Raw genomic sequence first — 25,683 nt, forward strand, 5'->3', positions numbered from 1 at the left:
TTACTCTCAGAAAAATCAGTGGAATTTATGCTGCTAAGAGAACTTTAATTCTGTTCCGACTGTCTAAGTGGTCAGTATGTTCGTAGTATGACTACCAGAGCAAACTGTGAGTAGATGTTTAAGGAGGTCCGAACACTTATAGTCTAGCAACTTTGAGGCTATAAGAAAGAAGAACTTGTTTCTTTTTTATTTTTATTTTTAATTTAGCTAACTTTATTCCAGGACATTCATAGTAGAATTCTATCAGTCCTAGAGTGGAAAATACATTTCTCTTTTTAATAGCATTTTTAATATTGATTTAAACAGATTTTATATTCAGAGCTTTCAAATAGACTGATTTTTATTAAATATAGAACAGCATAACAATTCTTATTAATTCAGTGTTTTAATTTAAAAAAATGGTAGTTCAAGAGAAAAGGAACATCCTTATGATTTCTTAGTACAAGAAGTTAGAGCTCAGGAAAATCAATGGCCTTTATTCCCCAGGATACTACCAATGAATCTTTGCTGTATATATGGTGTTCTGCTTTTTTTGTTTGTTTTTTTATTTTATTTTATTTTATTTTATTTTATTTTATTTTATTTTTTCTCTCTCTCTCTGTGATTCACTGTAGTGCTGAATTTGGATTATTAGCAACTGGAAATCTACTTGTACTTTGTCAAATTTAAAAGATCAGATTTTGTTGCAGTTAGATTGTATGCTATCGCCGACATTTTGTAGTGACTTCATTTGGAAGAAAAAAAAAACATATAGATAAGTTAACAACAATGTTTCTTGTGGAGCTTTCCATTTTGAACAGAAATATACTGCATAAATATGCCGTTGCTATGCTATATTCTGAGAGTTGGGATGATGTGGTAGCAGCAAGCACATATTTCGCTGTAACCTGAGACTATGATAAATGTAGAAGAAATAAAATTGATGAATGCATATGATTTATGAGATTTTACTTATATGTTTTCAAATAATGAAAATATAGAAACTAGCCATTGCTCTTGCATCCTAGCTACAAGACTGAAATTCAAGTTTAACTATTTCCATGGTATTAACTTTTATTTCCTTAGCCATTATATTCTGTATGTTCAGCTTTATAATTTAAAGTGTATAGAAAATATCTATTTTGTTTAATATGTATTTTATTTGCGCAGAAAAAAATAACACAGGTTTTATTACTGTGTGTTTCTCCTATTCATTACTAAGACAAATTCATTTGGATAAACTAAAAAAGGTAATGATGAATCTGCATTAACACTTTGCTTGTATCAACAGTACACATCTGCATTGAATCTCCCTGTTGTTTCTGTTTACTATATTTCATTTTGTACTGTAGAATGGGATTTGAGTGGACAAAGCTAGACTCCAGTTAGTCAAAATTAAATCAGAATTATGAGATTCATAAATATATTTACTGAGCTCCTAACAGGACCAGACTATTCTTTTTGGTAGTCCAAAGAAAAAATCTAGAACACATAACATGGACACTAGTCCTTCAGCACCAACTATTTCACTCCCCATATTATTGTACTTGCTGATGCAGACTTAGATAATGAAGGAGATCTACTGATGACAAAAGAGAAACACATGATGAGAAGTTGTTGATAAGCAAAATCAGTGTAAACATGCTTATAAAATTGTATATTTAGGATTCATTCTTTTAAACGTTCATGACTCAGCTAAAAGATAGCTCTAATCGATATTCAAGTGATGGTTTTGCAGGTCTGTGCTGTTGCAAAAATAATTTTGCTCTTTACATTGGTTTAAAACATATGGTACAGTAGTAGCTCTATATAAATCATAAGCCATATAGCAAAGAATCAACATTATTTTATCTTCCAGATAAATAGGAATGCCAAGAGAAATACAGCTCTTTTGTATTTAATAGTTCACGTGAAGTTATTCATGTACCAGAAAATACAAATATGCTTTACTCTCTCAGGCTCTCTTTTTCAGGATGCTCCTCTGGGGTATGGTAGTTCAAAACAGTTGGGAATAAGGCACATTTTGTTTTGTTTTGTTTTGTTTTTAATGTGTATGGTCTGTTAAGTTCTGTATTTCATTGAGTAATTAAAGATTTAATCCAGAACATTGAAAAAATTAATTTTATCAACCTTAGAAAACCATCTGAGATTATCAGTTTTTGAATTCAGTCATTTGACTATTCCAAATTTGGTTTTGAGCTGATATTTTATTCCATTTAATAAAAGAGGAATACTGAGGATTGATTGGCAAGATTCTACCGCATATTCCACATTTTGATGATAAAAAATAGTGTGTTCCTTTTGTATAGTGATATAGTGTTCTTTGAGCACTGAAAGCCTATTTTATGATGTTTCATAGGGATAAATAGGATATATGTTGCAAAAAGTAAGAATAGTCAATCATAATGTTCTACCTATATCACAAGAGACCCTTTGGTCTTTCCTAAGTAGAAAGGACTAAACATAATGTCATTTTCCAGGTAACGTGAGAAGATTTTTCTGTGTGAATTCCATGAAGTGTTACCATAGTCATACTATCTCATTTACTCTTCCTATTTCAGTCAATCATGAGAAATTGCACTGAGTACCAGAGGGATATACAATTTTCTTGCTGTGGAGTGCATGAGAAGAACTAAGCCCATTAAATTATTTTCCATCTGAAATATTTCCAAAATATAGAAAATCTGGCACTTGGATACAAATGTAAGGAAGATAAGCTATTCAAACATTTCATACTGAGGTATCAAATCATAAATCTCCTGACTTGGCAATCAAGAAACTCACTATTTTATTTTTTCCTGCAGAGGAAGATAGGTACTATGTTAGGAAAGATTTACTTTGCTACACCTTAACAATGAAAAGTTTCCAAATGCAGCTGTGAAAAACAGATGGTAGTTTCTAAATTTTCTGTAATTATGGTATAATAGCAATACTAGAAATAAATTGAATATTTAACTTCTTTCTTACACAATTTGCACATACATGTGTGTAGAATAAGCATTTGGAAAAAAGCTTGGCATATTTTATGCTTTTTTTTGTTTGTTTGATTTTTTTTTTAGCTTCTTACATACCATTTATATCAAATCTTTAAAAAAAATCATCTTCTTTGGTGTTTGTAATCTTCATATATATTTAGGCTTTTGTCCTCTCCACGCATCTCTTTCCAATAACCACTCTAACTGTTGCTAAAAAAGCAATATACGTTTCACTTTCTTAGAAGTTTTCCTTATTGGAAAGCTTTGCAGTCTTTTGTTAATCCTTATGGCTCTTCTGTTCTTTCTGACAATGAAAAGTACAGGTACAAAAGTGCTTTACTATACTTTCAGCTAAATAGGAAATAAGCAGAGCAAAACTATTATATGATTGAAATTGCATAGTTTAAATTTGTTTCTTTCCTTGGAAGCTCATGTCCACTTCTACACTGTGGATCTTAAAGCCTTACTACGTTTCTCTTTTAGTCTCTCAGCTGAAGTGTTTGTTTCTCTTAAAAAAATTTGAAAAACGAAGGTATTATTAAAACTTAAAAAGTTATTTAAGCTCTCTCTTTGACCAACAAATTGAATTGAGCCTGGTAAAAGGAGGGTTTATGAAGGAAACCAACAGGAATGTTGTTAGTGGTTAATTGTATATGTAAATATGTGTAAACATGTATCTGTAAGAAACGCTTGAGACAGCTTATGCTGAAGAATAGCTGATTAGACTGACAGATTAATTCAGTTCAGATTTATCTTAAGACTGAGAGAAATGGTAAAGGTTCTGATTAAACTAAAATTAGTTTGAAAAATCTGTTCCCGAAGGGAAGGTGCAAGAATCATAGGAACCAAGGTAAAGGAATATGGTATGTTTTTTTCTGAATCCAGAAACTGATGTAAACTTGAAGAAGATACTGGAGCACTTGTTAAAATATTAGTTTAAATTAAGATATAAAAGTCATATGTATAGGTCTTGATTCTCTTTGTTCTGTACTAATTTTGCTATATTCCTGAATATAGGCATACGTTGTTTTAAGTCATGTTAATTCACCACACAGTGATTCCGGAAAAAATGCTTTGTGAGTAGCTAATGTTAGGTGACTTAGTTATTCTTAATATAGATGGGAAATGAGAGGAGCTAGTCAAAGGTCCAGTCATACTCCAATTGTGGAGAAGACTAGGACTGCCAAATAGCAGATACAGTTGAAATGGACATAAAGGTAAGTAAAGCTTATTTATAATGGAAAGGAGGATGTTGTATGACAAGGCAATCTGTGATACTTAAAAAGATGTGAATATTTCTTATGAAACACTGTTATGGACAGGAAGAATTTGACCTGAAGAAGCCTGAAACATGAGAAACACAAAGACAAACAAAATAAGACAAGACACAAAATCCATCTTTTCCAGGCTGTTTTTCCAAATTTTACTTCTAGAAACACAAAATGAAATAAATGATTGTTTTTCATATGGGATGGGAAAGGTTGATGGCCCAGCTGCTTTGTTTTGCTTTTAAAATGTCTGCTAGCAGGCAGCAAGAGCATGAGGAATACAGAACAATAAGATGTCCATCCTGATGAGAGATCCTCCTCAGACATTTAAATATTGTAGGGTCTGTATCTGCGGACAACATTAAAAAAGATATTTACCTGTGCATTTGTAATAATTGTATCTTCTGTATATTGAGATACAGCAGTTCACTTTCTAATTCTGCCTATTTTGTGCGTGCTTTGTTATAATTCTTAAACTGCAAAGAACAGTTTGGAATATGGTTGTGGACTGTTGCAGGAAGAGCTAATGTTGTGGATCAGATTCAATTCTCCAGAAAATTACTTCATAAGGAAATTAGCATGATGCAGAGGAAACATGCTGCATCTTAACCATCAAGGTCAGAAGTGTTAGGTTTATTACAGTGAAGAAATCTGTAAGCAGTAATACAAATTTTCTTGGAGTTCAGCATTCTTGCATATTTAAATAACTTTGCTGAAAACAGAACTCGAACAGAACTGAAACAAGCTCAGATGTGCCATCATAGAGAGTAGTGGGATGAAACCAGAGATTTTTTTGCTTTATTTTATTTTTCCCCATTATTTGTTTGATCTGCTGGACTTACAAGTATAAGCAAAGATGAATGATAAGTTTGAATCTTAATCTGTTCTTGAAATCAAACTACGCTTTTAGTTTCAGTGGTAACAACAGAAATTTTGGTATTAAGTAATATAGATTTTCTTAAACTCTAAATCACTGAGATGCTCTAATGTTTTATAGAGGACAGCACTATTTTCTGACTAATAATTTGAAAGGTAAAGTAAGAGTTGTTCTGTTCTTCATACTTCTGATGCCATATGTCCCATTACTCAAAAAAACGCTTTCCCGATGTTTTTCTTTAATCACAGAATCAGAGTCATAAAATAGCTTGGGTTGGAAGGGATCTCAAGGATCTCAACTCCCATGCTGCATACAGGGCCACTAACCTCCATATCTAATATTAGACCAGGTGACCCAGAGCCCCAACCAACTCGGACTTGAACAGTTCCAGGGTCGGGTCATCCACAGCCTCTCTGGGCTACCTGTTCCACCTCACCATTCTCTTGGTAAAGAACTTTACCCTGATATCCAACCTGAATCTTCCCTCTTACAACTTAAAACCATTTCCCTTTGTCCAGCCATTATCTATCCTTTTAAGGAGTTCACTCCCCTCCTTTTTATATGTTTAATGTTGAACTAAAAAAAAAAAAACCTCAATCTTTTTAAAGTTTCTTTTTAACCTCAATGGAGAGCTTAAATATCTTTATGGTGGGACTACCAGAACCACATGGAAAATCAGCTTAAGAACAAGAATTTCCACACCTTAGCCCTGCTCACAAAGTACAATACAAAAGTGTAATATGTGTCTGCTTACAGAGTACAGAAAATTTGTTCTTAAAAGAGACAATAGAATTATACTTTGCCAGTAGGTTAATTCCATGTGTGAGTAACTCTTGCCTCTTCTGGAGAAAATTTTGTTCCACTTATTGTTGCTATCAGTCCTGCTGAGCTAAGCTAGATGATGTCAGCAAATGGCATTCTATTACTTCTCAAGTGTCATCTATGAACTTGTTTTTTGTCTTTTGTTGAGTTACAACTGCACAACCCATCTGTAAACTATGCGACTACATTTTGACAATAAGACCAAGAATTGCAAGACAGCAGGGGTTTTACTTATATGATGAGAGGCATCATCCATTTCGTGGAATGAAAGTTTGTATTTACAAAACTCAACCAAGTCTGCACTGCAGGCAGCTTACTTGTATCTTGTCCAAAGTATATTTGAAATGCAAATTGCAGAAAGGCATTGTTGGTTTTGTGGTATCAATTTGTAGCAAGTAGCATGTTAGTAGAAAGTCTTTCTAATCTCTTGATTTTTATTTTTTTTTCCCCCAGTAGTAAGATTAGTTTGTTTTATTAATTCTGTTTGTTCTTTGATACTTAACCTTAATTCACTAGATTTGATATTGAGCTACTATTTTCTTTTATCTTGCAGTACCATTTTTTAGTGTATATATATACATATATTTACATATAGACAGAACACAGCTCTTACTCAACTTGCATGCTTTCTCTGAGAATATTGGAGCAGTTGATAGTGAATTCTGGTTCCTATTATACAACTATTGTTTTTGTCTTTTGAGTATTCCACCTTCTATAAAAGTAGCTGCAGAGAAGATTGAAAGATACTCCATATCTAGTTCTGTCAGTGACTACCAGTGTTTGATCACTTCTGTAGACAACTTGCACTGGAGTTTCTTGTGTATTCTTCACTGAAAACAAATAAAGCAATCTTTTTATGTCCTCTCACTTTACTGATAACATATGATTGGAGGTGAATAGAAAAAAAACAAAACAGGAAGAAGCAATACAAAGAATATATGCAGAAAAATTAAAAGCATATCAGGCAGCTAGCCAACCAGTAAATTCCAACAGGGCAGGGGAACTGTGGAACCATTAGGAGGACTTTAGGGCTCACCAGCTAGCAATGTGACGAATAGAGTCACATATACGAATAGAATAGAATAGAATCCTATAAAAATACAGAGAGATCAGAATAATAGAATATAGAATTTAATAGAATTGGAATTCTTTTAAAGTGGATGCAAGGGTGCAGCAAAGGAGCTGGAGACTTTCCATCTGCTTTGTATACAAAAATGATTAGATTGTGATCTCTTAGTTCGAGAAGATAGAAGTGAGGCATTATTCTGCCAGGATGAGACATGCAAATTGGATCAATTAAGCTTTGAAAATGCTCAGACAATCTGGTGGAGAAGTTTACATGCTGCATCAAGTGAAACTTAGAGAAGATCAGTCTGGATGCTGGAGACATTTATTATAGAGATTTTAAACTCTAATCTCCAAGAATAATTCATTGTTTTCAGATACCTTTATAGAAAGAAAATAATTAGATAGCATAATAAAGGACTCCGTTAAGACGTACTTGGTGGTACAGAAAAATTAGTAACAATAATCTCAGTTCAAATGACTGGGGCAGATGAGAATAAATTCAGATGATTGATGTTGTTGCAGCTAATAGAATAAATAATGCTAACAGTTCATACACCTTCATGTTGACCGCAGTTCTTTAGATACAGGGAGCATTCTTGTAAGGAACTCACTGCCTGTTCCATTTTTGTTAAACTAGAGTACACTTAAAAGGGAAACAAAGTGCAAATGATCATTAGATAAAAATGGTTTAATTTCGTCAGTGATCAGGTGAGAATTTGAATTATGTACGCAAAGTAAAATCTTGCAGAGTGCTAAAAGATTAGATAATTAAAGGAGTCTTTATGAAAATCAAAAATTTTTTAATATATGTGAAATACTGGAACCCTCAGAAATAGGTTTTTGAAGGAGGACTTTAAACATTTTCTGTAAAATACAGATGGTTTTCCAAATTAAAAACAGTTCTGCACAGTTTGAATTTTAGTGTAGAGACAGCAAGTGCACATGACCAACATAAAAAATAAAAATGATGTGCTTCATTTATTCATCAATAGCACATAAATTGATTGTGTTGCCAGCACTGAATGGAAATGACAGAGAAATAGAGCAAGAATCTTTTATGGTGAGAATACAAAGAACAGGCAAATAAATCCTGGGTTGGCATTAGCATTGAATAGGGCAAAATTCATATCCATGGATTTTTTTTTTAAAAAAAGCAATGAGTGAAATTCAGTTTTAATCCATAAATAACTTGCCTTCATTTTAATGTCAAAATATGATTTAAGGGGGAGAAAAAAAACAGTAATGACTGCCTAGGAATTTGTTTATGTTGTCTTTATTGCACACTCCTCACCAAAATAGAAAAAGCATCAGGAGATCACTGCCCTTTACACACAGCTGTTAAAATCCCTATAAGCTGGAAGGTTTTTATATACAATTAACCTAGCATTGTTCATGTAAAGGCAGTTCATTATGGTCTTGAAATACTAATGCATTATCCTTTCCCTCAAGTGTTTTCAGAAAAACAGCATAAAACATGGGCATTAAAAGCATTTATTTCCCAGCCTTAATCCTGTGGAGTGAAAATGCCTATCAAAATATGAATTACTATCTTGAGATCAGCCCTCCTAGGCCTGCAAATTTTAATGGTTTAAAAAAAAAAAATTAAGAAGAAACCAAAACTTTTAAAGTGTTTATTCACAAGGGATCACTTCAAATTATCTGAACAATTTAAAACAGATTTTCAAAGGTCTGTATTTATTGTGCATACCCTACTCCAGCTTGTTCTGAATACTGAACAGCTACAGTGTAAATTTATATAATGAAATCGCTTAAGCTTTCAGTGTTGCTTCTTACAATTAGTTGATGTGATACACATTGCTGTTTATTAAAGTACCCTTTCTTTGCTTGGGGATTAAGGCTGTGGTTCAGAAAGGCGCTTAGGCATATGCTCAGTACCAACTTCCATGAACAATAAGCAAGCCCTGAAATGCGTGAGCATAACATCAATGAGGATGCTTTCTTAACCTAGAAAATTATAAAATGCAGACTTAGTTTGAACTTACAAGGTCTTTATTCTTTGGATTAGTTTGAAAAATTAGCTGTTAATTAACTAGCCAGTATATACGAATTGATGGATGGATATGTATACTGCAAATATCTGAGGTAAAAACAAATAGGATAAGCCACCTTAAATGAAATATATAAGAGCAGAGGAAAAAAAGAAAATTTTACTGCTATTTTTTCATATAAATTATTTACTCATGAAAATTTTACAGAAAAATTTTATATTAAAAATCACGTATTATTGCTGTTTCCTTGACCCACTCTCAACTTTGAGCAGATATTACTGTATTCCCTGCATACCTCTCCAGGGACTAGTTACATGTGATGTGGACATCATGTCAAATTCTTAATTTTGCACTTCAAATCTAGGAATGGTCCCACTGATCTCTGTGGGAATACTCACAGCATTTGGTTTGTGGTAATGCTTTGAGAAACATCTAGGTAGTATGAATTATAGCATGTAACAGATGTAATCGTATGAAGGACTGTTCTATAGCATTTCAAACTGACTATAAATCTTTCCTAAATACAGCACTAAGAACTGCATTTGTCTAAACTTCTGAAATGTTTGACTGTTCTTATGAAAGGGAATATAAATTTAATTTTTGCAAAGCAAAATATAATAACAGATGCTGTTGCTCTGCCATGTATGTTGTCATCTCTTTGAGTAAAAATAAGTAAGCATATACCAATCTACTATTTCTGCTTTATTTTAATAATTTCATAAGTTCTACTTGTGCTGTCTGCCGTAGTCCAGCACTCTGTAAGCTTCCACAAACATAATTAGTCAAAGTAATTTCTTTAACTGCTTTACAGCTATCTATTTTACAATTGTATTCTAGCCTGAAAAGGTTTCAGTGTTTCCTGTTGACATAGAAGGTAAGATTACAAGTGAAATTTTAGTAGAATTAATTTTTAAGAGCAAATAAAATTTCAATATTGGATACAATGTAACATCAAACACCACTATATCCCGCTGCTTTCTCTTACAAAAAAAATGAAACTAAGTTTTTTTTTTTTAAAAAAAAAAAAGAGAAAAAAAATAAAGAAAGGAAAAAGAATAGAAAATAGAAACAAAATCCTGGAGGATTTAAAGCTTGGTACAAATTTCCTTGGAAGCCAGCTTCTATGAAAAAATCATTACTAACCAAAGAGTGCTGCAAGCTATTTTGGATAGTTGAAACAAAGTAATCACTCTAAACTATAGATCAGTAGTTTGATAAAGAAGAGGTAATATGAGAGGTGTTATTTCTTTTCTAAAATAAAGACATTCAGTATAAGTATGTACTTTATCTCAGAAATTACTTTAACAGCAAATGAATTTTTGTTTGTAAAGTTGGTATTATTGATAAGAATAGTTCAGCAAGAAGAGTGTGTGATTATTTTCCCATTCGGTGCTATTACAGCTAATTCTTTAGACATAGAGATGAAAAAGTAGATCCTTTAATGTGCTCTCATCTTTTGTGATTGAAATGCCAGACCTGAATTATCATGGATAAGTAGAACAATTGATAGAGGCAAAATGACTTATTGTCCTGTTGTTCTTTCCCTTATTTTTGTTTCTAAGAACAGAAAACAAACAAAAAGCATTCATCTTGCATTAGAGTGGATATATAAATTCTACCATTACTGTCTTCTTCCCGCTCTACTTGCTTCCTGTACCACAGTTTTGAAGTGCATTCATGTCTATTCTGGTCCCTAATAAATAAATAAATAAATAAATAAATAAAATCCAAGACTTTAAAATCATGAATTTTCTTATAATGTGCAATGCTATAAAAAAATTTTGAGATTATTCACTCTCTCCTTCTATTTGTATTTTTTTATATATAGATACATGTGTTTATAAACATATTTTTTTCTTTTAAAGAAAGTGTGTACTCAATAGTTCTTTATATATATTAATGTGTCAGTAGGAATTGTTTGATGTATAATGGAGAAGTAATTTGAGAAGAATAGTGAGTGAAGTTTCTTGAAAGCTATTTTTGTAAGCTGCTACACATGCATAAACCTTTTCAAGCTCATGGACATCTGCTAACCCAGAGATATTCTTCTGTGAAGTATGCTAGGGTCTTTGATATCCATTTGTCATGTTGCATTTTTTAAGCCTGTTCACTTTCATAAAAGATACACGACTAGTAAAGGAAGAGATCATCCTCACACAATTTTATTATTCTGCTGAAAGAGAGAGACTTTAGGAGAATTTTGTCTTATGGCTTCAGTGATTCTTGCTAACAAAATAATTCAAATCACTGAACCAGTAAATATGTTGGTTTAGTAGGTAATTGTAAATAGTATGGTGCAGTATGGATCATATGAAAATACTAGTGATATGTGTGGAGGAGAATTTATTCTCTCTCCTGATTGTAAGTAAATGTGGAGTCTCATATACAACTAGTAAGAACAGTCTTTCAGGATTATGTAAAAAGAATTTTACTCCAGTTGTATTTTGACGTGACTTAAGTGCTCTAGATTCCCACATAAATGAGTTTTGAGACTGTTTTCTTTAATCAAAAATCAATGCAGGCCAAAAAGGAAGAAGTTTTTATATGGTAAGTCAGAGAGCAAATTCACTACTCTATATCTTGTTTTGCACTCAAAATAAAAATACCGAGGAATAAATTTTTAGGGACTGACCACGGTTTGAAAGAATTGCAATATGCATATTTTTTGCATAGGACAGGCCTAGTTCAGAGTGCTCTGTCTTACTCATTCTAAATTCTAACAGACGTATTTTGATAAACTTCAAATATGACTGTGTGAGGGGAAAAAAAAGGCCTGCTTTCCATTCTACTGAATGTGTTATGTTGCCTGCAGGCTCTTGGTGGTGCTACAATACAGTAATGTTGTGCCTCCCCCCAAGCTGATTCTATGCAATTAGTATGTGATGATGCACAGTATACAGATGAGTTTTAGCTCCTGAAGCTACCAGTCTTTTAAGAATGGGAATGACAAATAGTCATTTTGGAGACCGACATGCCATGACTGCCCATTAAAACTCCCCAAGAATACTCAGCTGGCTACATATGTTCCATCTACAGCAGCAACTGCTTCTGAGTTCTTCCTGTAGCTATGCTGATCTTAACGGGTGGCTGCACAAGTCCCTGTTGCTACAGGGCATTTTGTGCTCTTATAAAAATTGGGAGTGGTATGGGTAGACACAGATTTATGAGTATTTCAGTGTCTGCAGATGTAGGAAGACACAGTAAGAATATGCATGTGTATGAGCATATGTGTATATATGCATACATGCACATTATGTTTCTGTATGTACGTGATCACTATTTGTCTTTATGAGGAGTTGTCACAGAAGTGCACAGAAAGAAGGAACTCTGTGGATGCAATTGGATATTATTGAACGAAAAATGTCAAAAATGTGATATGATTGATCTTAGCACATCCAGTTTTCAGTATTTCCTATTAATTATTCAGTTCACTAGTCCTTAGATGACAGTGCCTCTTACTCCTAAGGAATTCTTCCATCTAAACTTTATTGTTCACTTAGAAGCCTAGGGGGTTTACTTAGCAACTAACTGGAATGTTACAAAGTATAAATTTTAGACTTTTGGTCACTTCTATTTTGAATTTTGTTTGAATAACAATCATTAAGGGCTTAAAAAACTTCACTGTTCTCTTTCCTGCATCACCTTCCTTTTTCAAAGGGTTGACAAAATTAACATTCATTTTATTTTCTGTGGCTGAGTCATTACTTATTCTCCTCCTGCAGAACTACCAGTCAATGGGGAGTATAAGGACTACATACTACTTACTGAACTCTCCCATGAATGTGGCTGAATCTTTGACTGAAGAAATAGCATAGATAAAGAAAGGGACAGTGAAGTTTAACTGTTTATTCTAATTTTAATCACAGGAGAAGATGTCTGAGGAAAATCATAAAATTCATATTTCTTTAATTTCTTAGAGTGCTATTAATATTGAGTAAAGTAACAACTGACAAGATTCGTGTTACCACCGATTTTGAGTTCTGTTGCATTACACAGAGCATGAAAAGTAAATGCTGGTAATACTATGCAGCTTTACTCTCAAATACTGTTCTTGTTTAACACTTTCCAATCACTTGATCAGTTCTATTTCCAATCAGTTCTATTTATTACTTTGTGATTTTTTTTCTTTTGTACTTTAAGATTTATTTCCATACTTTTTCATTCCATTTCAAATTGTCTGTGTTCTTCTGTCCTCCTTTTCATTCTCCATCTTCTCTACCCCAACACATTCCTTTTGAAGGCTATCCTGTCTGTTAGCCACTCTGCTTCATTCCTGGTCTCAGAACTGCCAACATTTTTATCCTTGTTTGATTGTTCTTAAATCCACATTTCCTCCCTTCCATCTTTATCCTTTTTTATTTATTTTCTCTCCTGTCCAGTGCTTAATTAATCAGTCATCTGTGAATACATAAAAGATAAAACATTATACTTACTGGCTATATTACATCCTATTGAATATGAAGATCTCTGAGGCCCAAAAAAAGGAACATGAAATTTGTTTGCAAGAAGGTCAAAGAGGTGTGGGGTGCCACAGCCGGTACTCCAAACTGGAATACAAGCTTGAATTTGAAATGCATTTATTTCACATACTGAACACAAAGTGCACTTATGGGCTATTTAATCTTTCAATATCCAGTTACTTTTGGGTGCTTTTGGATAAGTATGTATTAGCTGGTGGTCATTCTTAGGTCTCTAGTGTTAGCAGTTGCAAGGTAAAAGGTTTTTGGAAACAGTCTGAGTTCGCGCAGCCTATAAGGATGAGGCTGGAAGAGTTCTCAGGAATGTCTTGGACCTCAGTCATTTCAAAAGCTTTTGGGTCTTCAGTCTGTTCTGGGCACTCTAGATGAAATTCTGTGGGTTTTAGTTCAACACAGAGAAAAAATCTTGCCTATGTTAACAGGGTTTTGAGTAAGAATGCTACAAGCTCCAGTCTACAGCATGGGACCTTGCTGTGTTCCCACATGTCTATTTTTGCTTCTACCTGATGAGAAAAATGTCTGGAGGCAACAAAACAGTACATGGAGTTTCTACTATGTCAAAGTGGAAAACTGTACCACTATGGCACTGTTGTCTCTGTCAGTTCCGTACCATATTGCTAACATTGCTGGGACAAGGAAATTCTGGCAGCATTACAAATTTATACCCCAAATTCCTTACATTTAATTTTCCTTTAATTACAAATGTAAGGAGTTTTGGATATAAACAGTTATGTTTACTTGATCTCTTGTCCTCAGTATAATGTGTTGAGCTGAAAAAAACAGAATTTAGATGAATATATTTCTTTTTTAGTCCAGGATTGTGCTATAGCTTTATACAAATTAATTAAACCAAAAGAAAACGAAAACCCATCAGGAACTTCTTTCTCACTTTCTCAGTGTTTCTTGGTGGGGGAAAAAAAAAAAAAAAAAAAAAAAAAAGAGCCTGCTGAACAGTACTTTCACTGCTGCCTAGGTATGAATTTAATCATGAATCACAAGGTTTTTCTGACATCAGTAATGTTGAAAATCTGTTTCTGTCCCACATGATGTTTGCAACAAGACCCATAAGGAAATACAAAAAGATGTCTAAAGCCATTCATAATGAAATATGGTTATAGTTTACAAAAGTGAGAGCTTCATAATTATCTCTGAAAATAGCAATAATACCAATAACTAATGTTTGTGATACTCTTACACATTTTAGAAATTTGGTGTGTGTGCAGACTGGATTTTAGTTTAATGTTTACTCCGATGACTGTGCTACACTTTAAATATTAATATTTAGATGTTATCACAATTAAAAATACTATTATTGACAGTGATAATCCAAGAGGAAAAGGGATTTCAAAGACCTTGTAGTTGCAACTAAAGTAAATATTAAATCCAAGAAGAGAAGTTTTAAAAACTTTGTTGATGTAATGAACAAGATTTAAAAGAAAAGGCCAAGTGAAGTCTTTGTTTGCAATTACCTACCTTTCCTTTATCTTGCAATTACAAGTTTGACCTGATCACAAATTCCTTCTCTAAGTTTCCCCAAAATGTAGCATAGGCATATTCTATATGGAGGTAAGAGTGCCTTTCCTTCACAGTCAATTCTCCATTGTTTTGTGACAGTTAGTAAGTTTTCTGTTGTTATGTCATAATAAGTTACAAAACAGACAAGACAATTGTTTCTGCTTGAATGTTCTTTCTTCATTTTGTCTTTTTTCTTCTTCCTTGTTTTTCTATACTTTTAGAGAGAAAGCAGGAATAAGGATGCAATTTAACCACTTCCACATGACCAAGGTATACCGGTGCCTGTATGGTCATAAGGGTGTATAAATTATTCCTTTCCCCTCTTTCTAGCTACTTTCATATGAAGAGAGGAAAGGGTGCAGGCAAGGCAACTCTATCTTGAAAAAAAAATAATTCAGTTGTTCTGAAGACATGTGCATGTTTCTTCTTGTGTCAGGAATCTATGGAGCTGGACTGCACTGACCATGTTGTGTTTTCTCTGTCTGTTTTTACACTGTCACCATTACTCAGGGATCCTGCTGCTACTGAAAACCCATCAACTCTTTATGTTCTATCTGAGCTTTTCTTCTTCATGGCCCCATACCTGAATGTGTAGATTTTGCACTAAAATGTTAGCCATGCTGCCACAGTTAGAAACATCAACAAAATTAGAACTTGGAGGAATACAAAAGCATATGAATTTTGCACCTGCTTTAAGGGGGCACAAAGTGAAAATCAGAGTAATAACAAACCCCTCATTTAGAACTCGGATTATTGGTGGCCAGATAAGTTGCTTTTAATTTAGTGCAATACCTCTGTTTACTGATTTTAAAAAAAAAAAAATAAATCCTTCTTTATTGAAAATAATGCTTTAACATACTTTAACAGAATGTGATGTACAGATCTGTACCTAATAATAGACTAAACTCAGAACATATTGAGTATTAGGGATACTGAAGGAAATACATTTCTTAGGTTTCAGTATTCTCTAGAATAATCATGGTTATAAATGCATTCTTTGGATGCGCTCTCTCTCTATCTTCTTATATTGTAACACCTGAAACTACACAGTATTTTGTAGAAATATTGTGCAGGACTCTTAGGTCCATTATTTTTGTTCTTAGTTGTAAATCTTTGATGCATCTACATTAATGACCTTTGAAGATCATTTTTTGGAGGATTATACTGGAAGGAACTGAAAATGGCATAAAACATATTTGAATTTTTTCAGAATAGCTTCTATTTTCATTGTTCTCTTGTATTTTAAGTTTTCCCATAAAATTACTGAAGAACACACAAAAATTTTGAGTCAAATCCTTTAGAGTTTTTAATATAGAATTGTTTGTACCATAGTTAGATAAATCATCTTTTCAACAGTTAGGTGGGTGGACAATGGTGCTTTCTTGCTTAAGCAAGGGCTAATGTTTTTTTCATAAAGAAAAAAAGTATAATAAAAAATGCAATTTTTTTTCACCTTTACTCCAAGACCCTCAAACTTGGAGTAACAAAGGCCATCACTAACCTCCTTACTAATCACTGCAGTAGCAGTTTTCTATCAATGGTTTCAAAAAGTGACTTTTGTTCAGCATGTCACTCTAGAGCATGAGCCACTGTAATGTAAACCTTCTGAAGTTTCATGGACTTCAGAGTGGATCTCCTTAATACATCTCCTGATATGTTAATCAGTTACTACCTGAGCAAATGGGAAATGCTGAAGCTACTATTCTTCTTTTTCTCTACTATGCGTAAGTCTTGGTGCATCTTTGAGGATTTACAGTTCTAATTTCGCCTCTGAAAGTCTCTTTTCTTTTGTAATCCTGCTAGAATGTATTTAGATTAAGACGCCCTGAATAGGAAGGTGAAAGGGAGCCTGTGCAGACCTACAGCTTGAGATCCAGATGCGAGTGCTAAAGTCTGGTGTGCTGATGGATGAGGCTTCACCCTCATGAGAGAGAACTAATGTTACTCTCTGCAAGCTGAGATGTAGATTCAGTTCCCATCTCTGCCTGAAGAATCTACTTGCACATCTCTAGTATTCAAACATCTGCTCTACCTGATAAACAGCTGAGTACGCTGATATCATCTGCTCTTTCTCTCATCTAACATATCCTTAGCTATGCCATAAAATGAGGAATTATTTTTACAGGGAGAACGGGGAAGTCTCAGCCATCACAGAAAGACCAATGCTCTGTCAGAATACGAAATACGGAATAAAACTGAATCTCTTCAGGGAGATTATAACATTGAATCTTTGTACCTCGTAGCTTCTGTTCTTGAGTTATATGATGCTGTGTAAGTCAAGGGATAATCTTGAAGTACAACATAGGGGAAAAAAAGAAAGACAAGCTGAACAGATTCTTACTTGCATACACCTCTGTTCCGATATAAAAAAGATGGGTACTTCCAGTCAAGTCTGAAAAACTAGCAAGAGCTACTGCTGCCAGATTTGTAAGATGAACAGGGGTATAGTTTATTGAGTTAACTCAATATTATGGCTGAGGAATAAGCATTTCTGTGGATGTTCAAAGAAACAGGGTGCGAAATATGTCTTCTCTTGATCTGCTCAGTGTCAGCATTGACTGATCTTGAGTGTACTGAGAAACAAGAATTTAAAGACTTGAGAAACTGCACCAAAGCATTCCCAGACTTATTCATGTATCTCAGGAGTTACATAGCAGTCAAATGAGGATAAGCTACATTTTGAAATAATGTACCCTAATCCAGTTGAGGCACCCTAGTTCTGTTTTCTTGATCCAGTCCAAAGCTCAGATTTATTTTCTATCTTAAAACTGAAATGGAGTATCCTGCAATTGCAAAACTATGAGATATATTAACAGTGTAAGAAATTTTTCGTCCATCTGAAAAATTCAAAATTGGTCACCAGTTCTTTCCTTCTGATATAGGAATAGCCTATAAAAAAGCTGTGCAAAGTTATGCTGAAGATAGCAATTTTCTGCAAGTGTACTATGGAAGTAATAATTACTCTCAGTGATAATTCCAGCTGAGAGGAAGAAAAATAAAAATAAATAAATAAATAAAAAGGACATTGTAATGATCATGATAGTAAATGTAATACTAAACTCACCATATTGAGGAAGAGCAAGTAAAATCATAAAAGGAACAAAGAATGTTGTCTTCACTTATTTTCAAATATAGTTAGCTTTTTAGCTAGCTAAAAAGTAGCAAGGAGCATGTGTGACACTTTGACATGATATTATGTTGCTAATACAAGTCTGAGAAAAATGAGGTTTGTGTAAGTCTGGATTCTGTAACAGGAAAGTGTGACTCAGTGGAGAAAAAGGAGCTACAAAAAATATGGAATCTTTGTGACTTAAAAGAACTCGCAGAATGAGGAAGAAAGCTTCTTTCTGTAAACCTGTTTTACTTTTCCAGTGGGAGATATATTTTGACCCAATGGGATATCTTTCTTCTGAGTCTGCTTCAAGTTTTCCAGGGAAAATACACTTGGCATTTGATGCTGTTGTTCAGACAGCATTAGGACATTTTTTAGTCTCTCTCGTTCTCTGTATTATCCTTAAGTTAGATGGCAATGAAGAATATATGGAAGTACAGTTATTGTTCTACTACATAGTAGTGAGAAACCAAACCATTGGCCAATCCATTCTCTTCATTTGAAATATTTTAGTGAACTGTACAGTAAACAATGGGGAAAAGAGTATGTAATATCCCATACAGACATAGGAGCAAACACTAACATCAAGTTTATAGTGACATATATTTGAAGCCACAAGCTTTAGTAAGGCAATTGACAAAAACCAATAATTACACTTAAGTGAGAGTAAAGGTATGTAATGTGTGTAAAGGTTTGTACGTGTGTGGTTGTGTAAAATTCCAATACAAGATACCTATAAGACAATATAAAATGCATTTGAAAATGTTTATAGAAGAGAGTGAAATCATTTTGCTCAAAAGAGCAAGCTGACAGATTCAAATGGTCCCTCTTGGGCTGTGTGCAATAAACATTCAGCTTATCTTTCCAAGAACAATAAAATTTCATGTACTACTGCTTGACATAATTATTTTTACATATCTCCATGCCACTGACTCTCTTGGAAGTTAATCTCATCTCTCATCAATTTTTCACCAGCTTCACTCTGATGTTGATAAAGGAGATGGTTCCATCAAATACATCTTGTCAGGCGAAGGGGCAAGTTCCATTTTTATTATTGATGAGAACACAGGGGATATTCACGCTACAAAGAGGCTGGATCGAGAAGAGCAGGCCTACTACACGCTCCGAGCACAAGCACTAGATAGGCTGACTAATAAACCCGTGGAACCAGAATCTGAGTTCGTCATTAAGATTCAGGACATCAATGACAATGAGCCAAAATTTCTGGATGGTCCTTACACTGCTGGAGTTCCTGAGATGTCTCCTGTGGGTAAGTGCAAAATAGACTGTTGGTGTTGTGGGAAACTTTTTACTACTGCCTTTTAAAAATTTCATTATTTTTTACTGTGTCACACTAAGATATTTAATTATTTATGAGCCACCTGCAACAGTTAGATATTTCAAGACTTAACTGGAAATAACATGCTAGATTAAGTATTTATTCCTTTCAAAATTTTGTGAAACTCAAATAGCTATGTAGGAACACAGCTAAGCATTTTATGATGTATTTCTCATTCCAGTGCCCAGAGACTTTGTTATATATTTCTCGTTAACAATAATAAATTTCACACCTACAGTATGGTATTCAGAGATGATAATATATCATTTTATTCAGATTAAGTTTGTTCTTAACAAACTCTTCAAATTCCTGCTGCTACATAACATTTTTTGTAAGTTTTGGGTATATTCTTAACAGTTAGTTTACTGTGAATCTTTCCCAGTGTTGATATCTAGTTCTCTGCAAAGAATATACAAGTGGAAAACACTGGGGTACAGATGAAGGTGGTTGATAAAATTCCAATGGATTCATAGAAAAATGGCTGGTAGAAGCTTCAAACCCTCTCAGAAGCTTTTATTCCTAAATTCAAATTAGGGAAGAATTTCAACATTAAGTCCACCATCTCTTCAATTTTAAAGAGAGCAAATGGTTATTTGTTGGCAGGTGCTAGTGTTCCATCAAAAGATGTCTGATTCAGGCCAGATAAGATACATTTTGATGAGTTTTAGTTTAATTTGAAATTATAAATAAGTTTATGACATTAAAAAGCATGAAAATTTTCACGTCAGTGGAAATATGTGTATGGGAACTCAGGTTCTTAATCCCCAGTTTAAGAAAGTTTTATGGTGATTGCGATCAGGAATGTATTTGACTGATTTTAGACCATATACAAACTTGATATTCTTAGGTAAGACTGAATTTGCTATGGTGTTCTCAACTCAATTTCTTGTATTTTTGCATACTAAACAATGCCTCTATATTAGAGCTAGAGAGCCAGAAATGACCTTTCCTGCCAGTGCACTGTGCAGCAATCATTACATTTTACATCTGAATCTCACTTTAGGAGCCAATAGAATATAAGTAAAACAGTGCTAATTAGTTTTCTATTTATTTACATTATTGAACAGTGAACATTTGATGCTTTCTCTCATTTAATACTTGATAGTTACTGTTACTGAAACACAGTGTGAATGTCTGAAGAAGCAGGGGTGGTCTTGGATAGAAGGGTAGACACCAGATTTTTTGAGAAAGATCAGGGATGAAGTGCAGTTTTGATATATTCCTGAGAAATTCCTTCAGCACTTGGGAAAAATAATTGGATAATAAAAAATTAAAACATAAATATTCAGCATTTTTAGAATATGTTGTAAATATTAATTTGTTTTATTTTAGGATTTGATTAACTGAGCTATAGAATACATAAATAATTAGTATTTTACATCTCTGTTTAGCTCTCTAAGGAATAATATTTCTACGTATCCTTCCTGGATTAGTTAACTCTCTCCTGTACACATATAGTGACATATGAAAAACTCCTATAAATATCTGAGGTTTACCTACACGCACAAATCTGTGCTGTAACGTGTAGTTTGCAATGGAGAAAATAAGGACTGTTTTAAAGGGAGCTAGTTTTGCACATTTTGCCAAATCTGTACTGTATAAATGACTGAAAGAAAGTCTGTCTCATGTGGACTGCATTATCAAATATATATTCAGCTTAGGTGGAACACTGCAAAATTACTGCTAACTGTAAGTGATGAAACTGCAGATGAAACTGCCCTTAGTCAACACAGATTTTGACAGTGCATGTCTAAATCTGTGTTGACTAAGAGCATTTTCATCTGACCAAACTTTGTGACTCTACATTTTAAACAACTTCACTGTTTGTATCACACAACTACTGATTTCTAAATTAGGGATTACTGTGAAGTTCTTGTGAGGCACTTGTCTTACATAGTCACATAGATTCATAGTTTATTCATATAACACAATTTTTAATTAATCAGCTACAGCATTCATGCAATTTTAAGGAGAAATTATCTTTTATTTAATATGAAATTATAGCATTCACAAGGATTTTTAATTGGATATTAAACAAAATGAAAGAGATCACAGGATTATGAACCCAAATTAACCATAAAGATTGGAGAATCATAACCTTTAACCAAAAGGGCAGTTACAGAAGTAAAATGATTCTGTATTACATTTCACAAATATTTTAGGATATTATCTAGGGCTAATTGAGGTCAATCTTTTTTATTATTTGAAATGACTTCAGGTCAGGTTAAAATTATGTTTGGGTCAGGTCCAACTATACTGATTATCCAGAAAAGAGTAAATACCTTTTTACAGTACATAGCAAGAACCTAAAAGATACAACTTTTCTGAAGATCTTTGTGGATTTTTTAAAATTCCTTTTACTTAAAAAATCTGACAGCATTATATTTCAAACAAACAAACAAAAAAAAGTTGCAAATTATACTTAAAAGGGGAGAATCCTTGTTATGTTACACACAAAAATAGCTGATGTGAGACACACACGTTTGTCTTGATAATAACTAGAAATAAAAATTCAACACCAAACATAGCTTTGTCTTTTTTAATTTTCAAGACTCTCCACATATATGAGCTTTACTTATTTCTCAACAAGAGAAATACTGTCTTTCTTGCTAAATTTATTATACTCGATAGAGATGGATTGAAATACTTAATATATATTTAAAACAAAGAAAAAAAGGAAAGAAAGGGAAGGGAAAGAAAAGAGAAAACCTCTACATCATACTAAGTCTTTGGTACCAGTGTCTAGTTGAGACTGTTGCTCTACATTCACAAACATCTGTTTCGGTTTTTCTGACCTTGGGCTTTATCTGTGAGTAAAGGAAGACTAAAAAGGCTGTGGGAAAGGGGAGGAAGGATTGAGCATAAAGCCTGCCTCAAAATCCATTATCCCCTGTTTTGTGCTCCTTGAGTGGAAATGCTTTATAGGTATAATTGCTTGAGATCTGAATGAATGCCAGAAGCTGAAGCAAGAAATGCCACACAGTGTAGATTAAAACATGGCTGGACAATTGCATATAGATATTAAGGAAATATTATGGATACTTTCATAGTAATGGTGTTTAATACTTCTAGTAGTAGCTGATATCACTCAGAAATGTGGCGACAACATAAAAGTGTTTTGAACACCATACATCATTAACTTCTATTAGTCAATGTCTTTACTAACTGGCTGTATTTAAAGGCTTATATTTAATTTTTTAATGTGGTTACATTATTCAACTTTATAATTCAATTTTAAGGGAGTGCATAATTTCAAAAATTAGCATTTCAAAAACCTGGCAAGCTGATTTTCCCTTAAATGTTAAAAACTGAAGTTACATACATTTCTTATACAGACCTATTTAAAACTTTGATCAAATGTCACGCACTGTAATAGTAAGATTTTTTTAAACACTGTTTCTAAAATAATAAACTCAGAGATGTGATGCTGGTCCATTTGAAGAATTGGTAACTCAAAATAAAATGAACCCTCTTATCTTGCCTTTATTTATCCCTATCACAGAAAAGGTCGCTATCTGCAACATGTCCAAAACATCTGTGTATCTTGACTTAGGTAAATTAAAGTACAAATATCATTCTAAATTAAAGGTCCTCTCCACAAAAAGTTTTCCCTTCCTTTTGCCCTAATATCATAACCGAAGTAGTTGTCAGATAATTGTGATTCTTTGATATCTACCAATATGTGTTAAAGTTTAGGTTAAAAATGACAGCTTAAACTTTCTGGAAAAATGGAAAAGTATGCCAGCCACCAAAAAGCCAGTTTGTTATAGCAATCATCAGTAAAAAAAACTAAATGGAACACCCTTTGATTAGCAGCACAGATTTTCTCCTCAGTATTTGCTGCCATTGATGAAAAAGTTTATGAAATGGTTTCAAGTAGAATTCATTTTAATTAAGTGATATTCTAGCTTTGCTACTAAGACGTAGATAGACAATTGTGGAGAAATCCACAGCTGAGAGGAAAATAAACTATTTTTCAATGAATTGACCCTATTTATCTTTTTGGCCTGTGTCAGATATGCAAACTCTAAGAAATATTTTAAGTTGAAGTTGTGAAGCTACAGGCTATAACAGTTTATTAAGGGTAGGGTTGGTGTTCTGTTTACACCTCAGCCCTGCTGCAGTAAACAAGGTTTACTAGATCAGAGAGTTTGCTGGATGGAAAAAAGGTTTGGTCCTGTATGTGGACTGCCAAATGGTACCTCTGAGTCTTAAGGCTGGACACTTGCATGATAGATGACCACCTGGGTTGTAAGATTAGGGAAAACATCCAGGAGTAAAGAAGAAAACAATTTAATTGAGGAGCATGAACTATCCTTTTGAAAAATGATTTTGTATTTGGAACTGTGATGCAACTGATCATTTTTCCTTAACTCATAAATTTACTGACTATCAATAGTATCCATATAGTTTTCTTGGTTACTCTTTCTTTAAAGAAAATTAAGATTTGAATTTAGGATCAGTCTATTACTAGAAAAATTAGGACGTCTCTGTTTTGCAATGATGATTCTCTGAAAGAATGCTTATTCTTCAAAAGACATCCTCTTTCTCTGTAATTATCTGGAAATCTTTACTGTTGATCTTTCAGTTCATTATATTTCCTTGCAACTGATTTTCCTACACGTAGCTTTATTCACATAGTTAAAGAACCTTTGTTAGCCTGCATATTCTTTTAAAAAATATTTTGTGCAAAAATCTCCCACTAAACATAGAACTTATGGAAACTCAAATTTTTTGAGAAAAAAAGAATAAAGAAATAATGATAACAGTAGCTGTTTTTTTCTTCAAGTTCTTTTTCTTCTATGAGATTAAAGAAAAAGTAATTAGTACAAAGGAAGTAGAAAAGTATCATCATTTTCTATTGTTGTTTACAGTCAAATAGGATGAGTGCAGAAAGATTTGGCATTAGAATTTCTGCCTAATTTTTTCTTGTTTACTTGTTTGTTTTTTTGTTTCTAGAGGATATATGTGTTTGAATGGGTAAATCTTCAGTTTAAGAGAGAGCCAATTAGATTCAGACACTGGCTTTTGTGTGTCTCACAAATGGTAGAGTCTTTGCTACATCAGTAGATTCTTACAGTGAACAAGCCCTTCTAAGCTTGCAGGATTTCCAAAATTTCCATGTTGAGACTGCAGAGCCTGTAATTGCTTTCATCTTGTATTGGTTTGAAGTTCTTGAAAGAGGCAAGAGCAAGGAGTAAATGCATAACTGTCTGTGAGGTTTATAAGTACTTTTCTTATATTTGCACACACGGTAAGCTTCACTGGCAGGATTTAGACACTTTGCATATGTGTTAAGCCTGGCTTTGTCAAAGAGTACAAGGTGTCAAATACTCATTATTATATCCTTCTACTCAAAAGCTTGAGAGACTGGAAAGTTTAAAATAGATCTCAGTATGAAATTGCATTACAGAGCAATCTGTAAAATCAGTTTGATGTACAGAATCAAAACTCTTAGATATTTGTGAACATAACACTGATGTATTTTAAGTGTCCTGTAACAGATAAATGACTTGATGGATTAACTAACAGTTTTCTTTTTAAACTTCCCATCTATTTAATGTAAAATTTCAGACTGAGAGTAACATTTTCTGTTCAAAAATATTATCGTCCACAAGAAAGAAAAATAGAATTTGAGATAGAATTGCAATCATAATACTTCGTCATTGACACTACAGGAAAAGAGGTCACACACGTGGGTTAGTTAGGTCATAACTTAAGTGAATAAATTTATCTTATGAAGGATGACTTTTGGTCAGAATTCATCCCAGCAGGTCTCATCCTTTCTTATCTGTACTATTTTATAAAGGGTCTCATTTATTCCTCTCTTTTTCCAAACCTTGTCCCAAAATCCATTTACAATTTTCTACTGACCTGAAGACAGAAAAGATGAGGAAAATGGATGATGCACAAACTATATAAGACATAAAAGATTTAAGAATTTTTCCCGAATCTTTCCTGAATATGTCCATATAAAACAGATCAGAGTGCAACTTCTGTAAAATTCACCCTAGTCACTTATTAGTACAGCTTCTTGTTGAAGAGTAATTTCTGGATTTGTTGCTCTCATATTTATGTGAAAAACTGTTTTCAGTTGGAAAATGATCACTCTCTGTGACAAATACTGTTCTCTAATCTTTTGACTAAATCCTGTTTAACAGGGAATTTGATCCTCTGCTGAAGGGGGCATCTGCCAAATTGCTGCAATATTAATTTGCAACTTAACCTCCAAATGGTTCCC

At 33.4% G+C, this 25,683-nt stretch overlaps 1 protein-coding gene across 3 annotated transcripts in view; it reads left to right on the top strand.

Moving 5' to 3' along the window:
• Positions 1–25,683, top strand: part of LOC125690953 (cadherin-7) — an 85,287-nt gene that overhangs the window by 17,387 nt on the left and 42,217 nt on the right. For all 3 annotated transcript variants that reach the window (XM_048939772.1, XM_048939773.1, XM_048939774.1), the window contains exon 3: positions 19,079–19,373. In XM_048939772.1, coding sequence (XP_048795729.1) covers positions 19,079–19,373 — 295 coding nt within the window. The remainder of the gene's footprint in view (positions 1–19,078; positions 19,374–25,683) is intronic.

The sequence above is a fragment of the Lagopus muta genome, chromosome 3 (genome assembly GCF_023343835.1).
Source record: "Lagopus muta isolate bLagMut1 chromosome 3, bLagMut1 primary, whole genome shotgun sequence".
Classification (NCBI taxonomy): Eukaryota; Metazoa; Chordata; class Aves; order Galliformes; family Phasianidae; genus Lagopus; species Lagopus muta.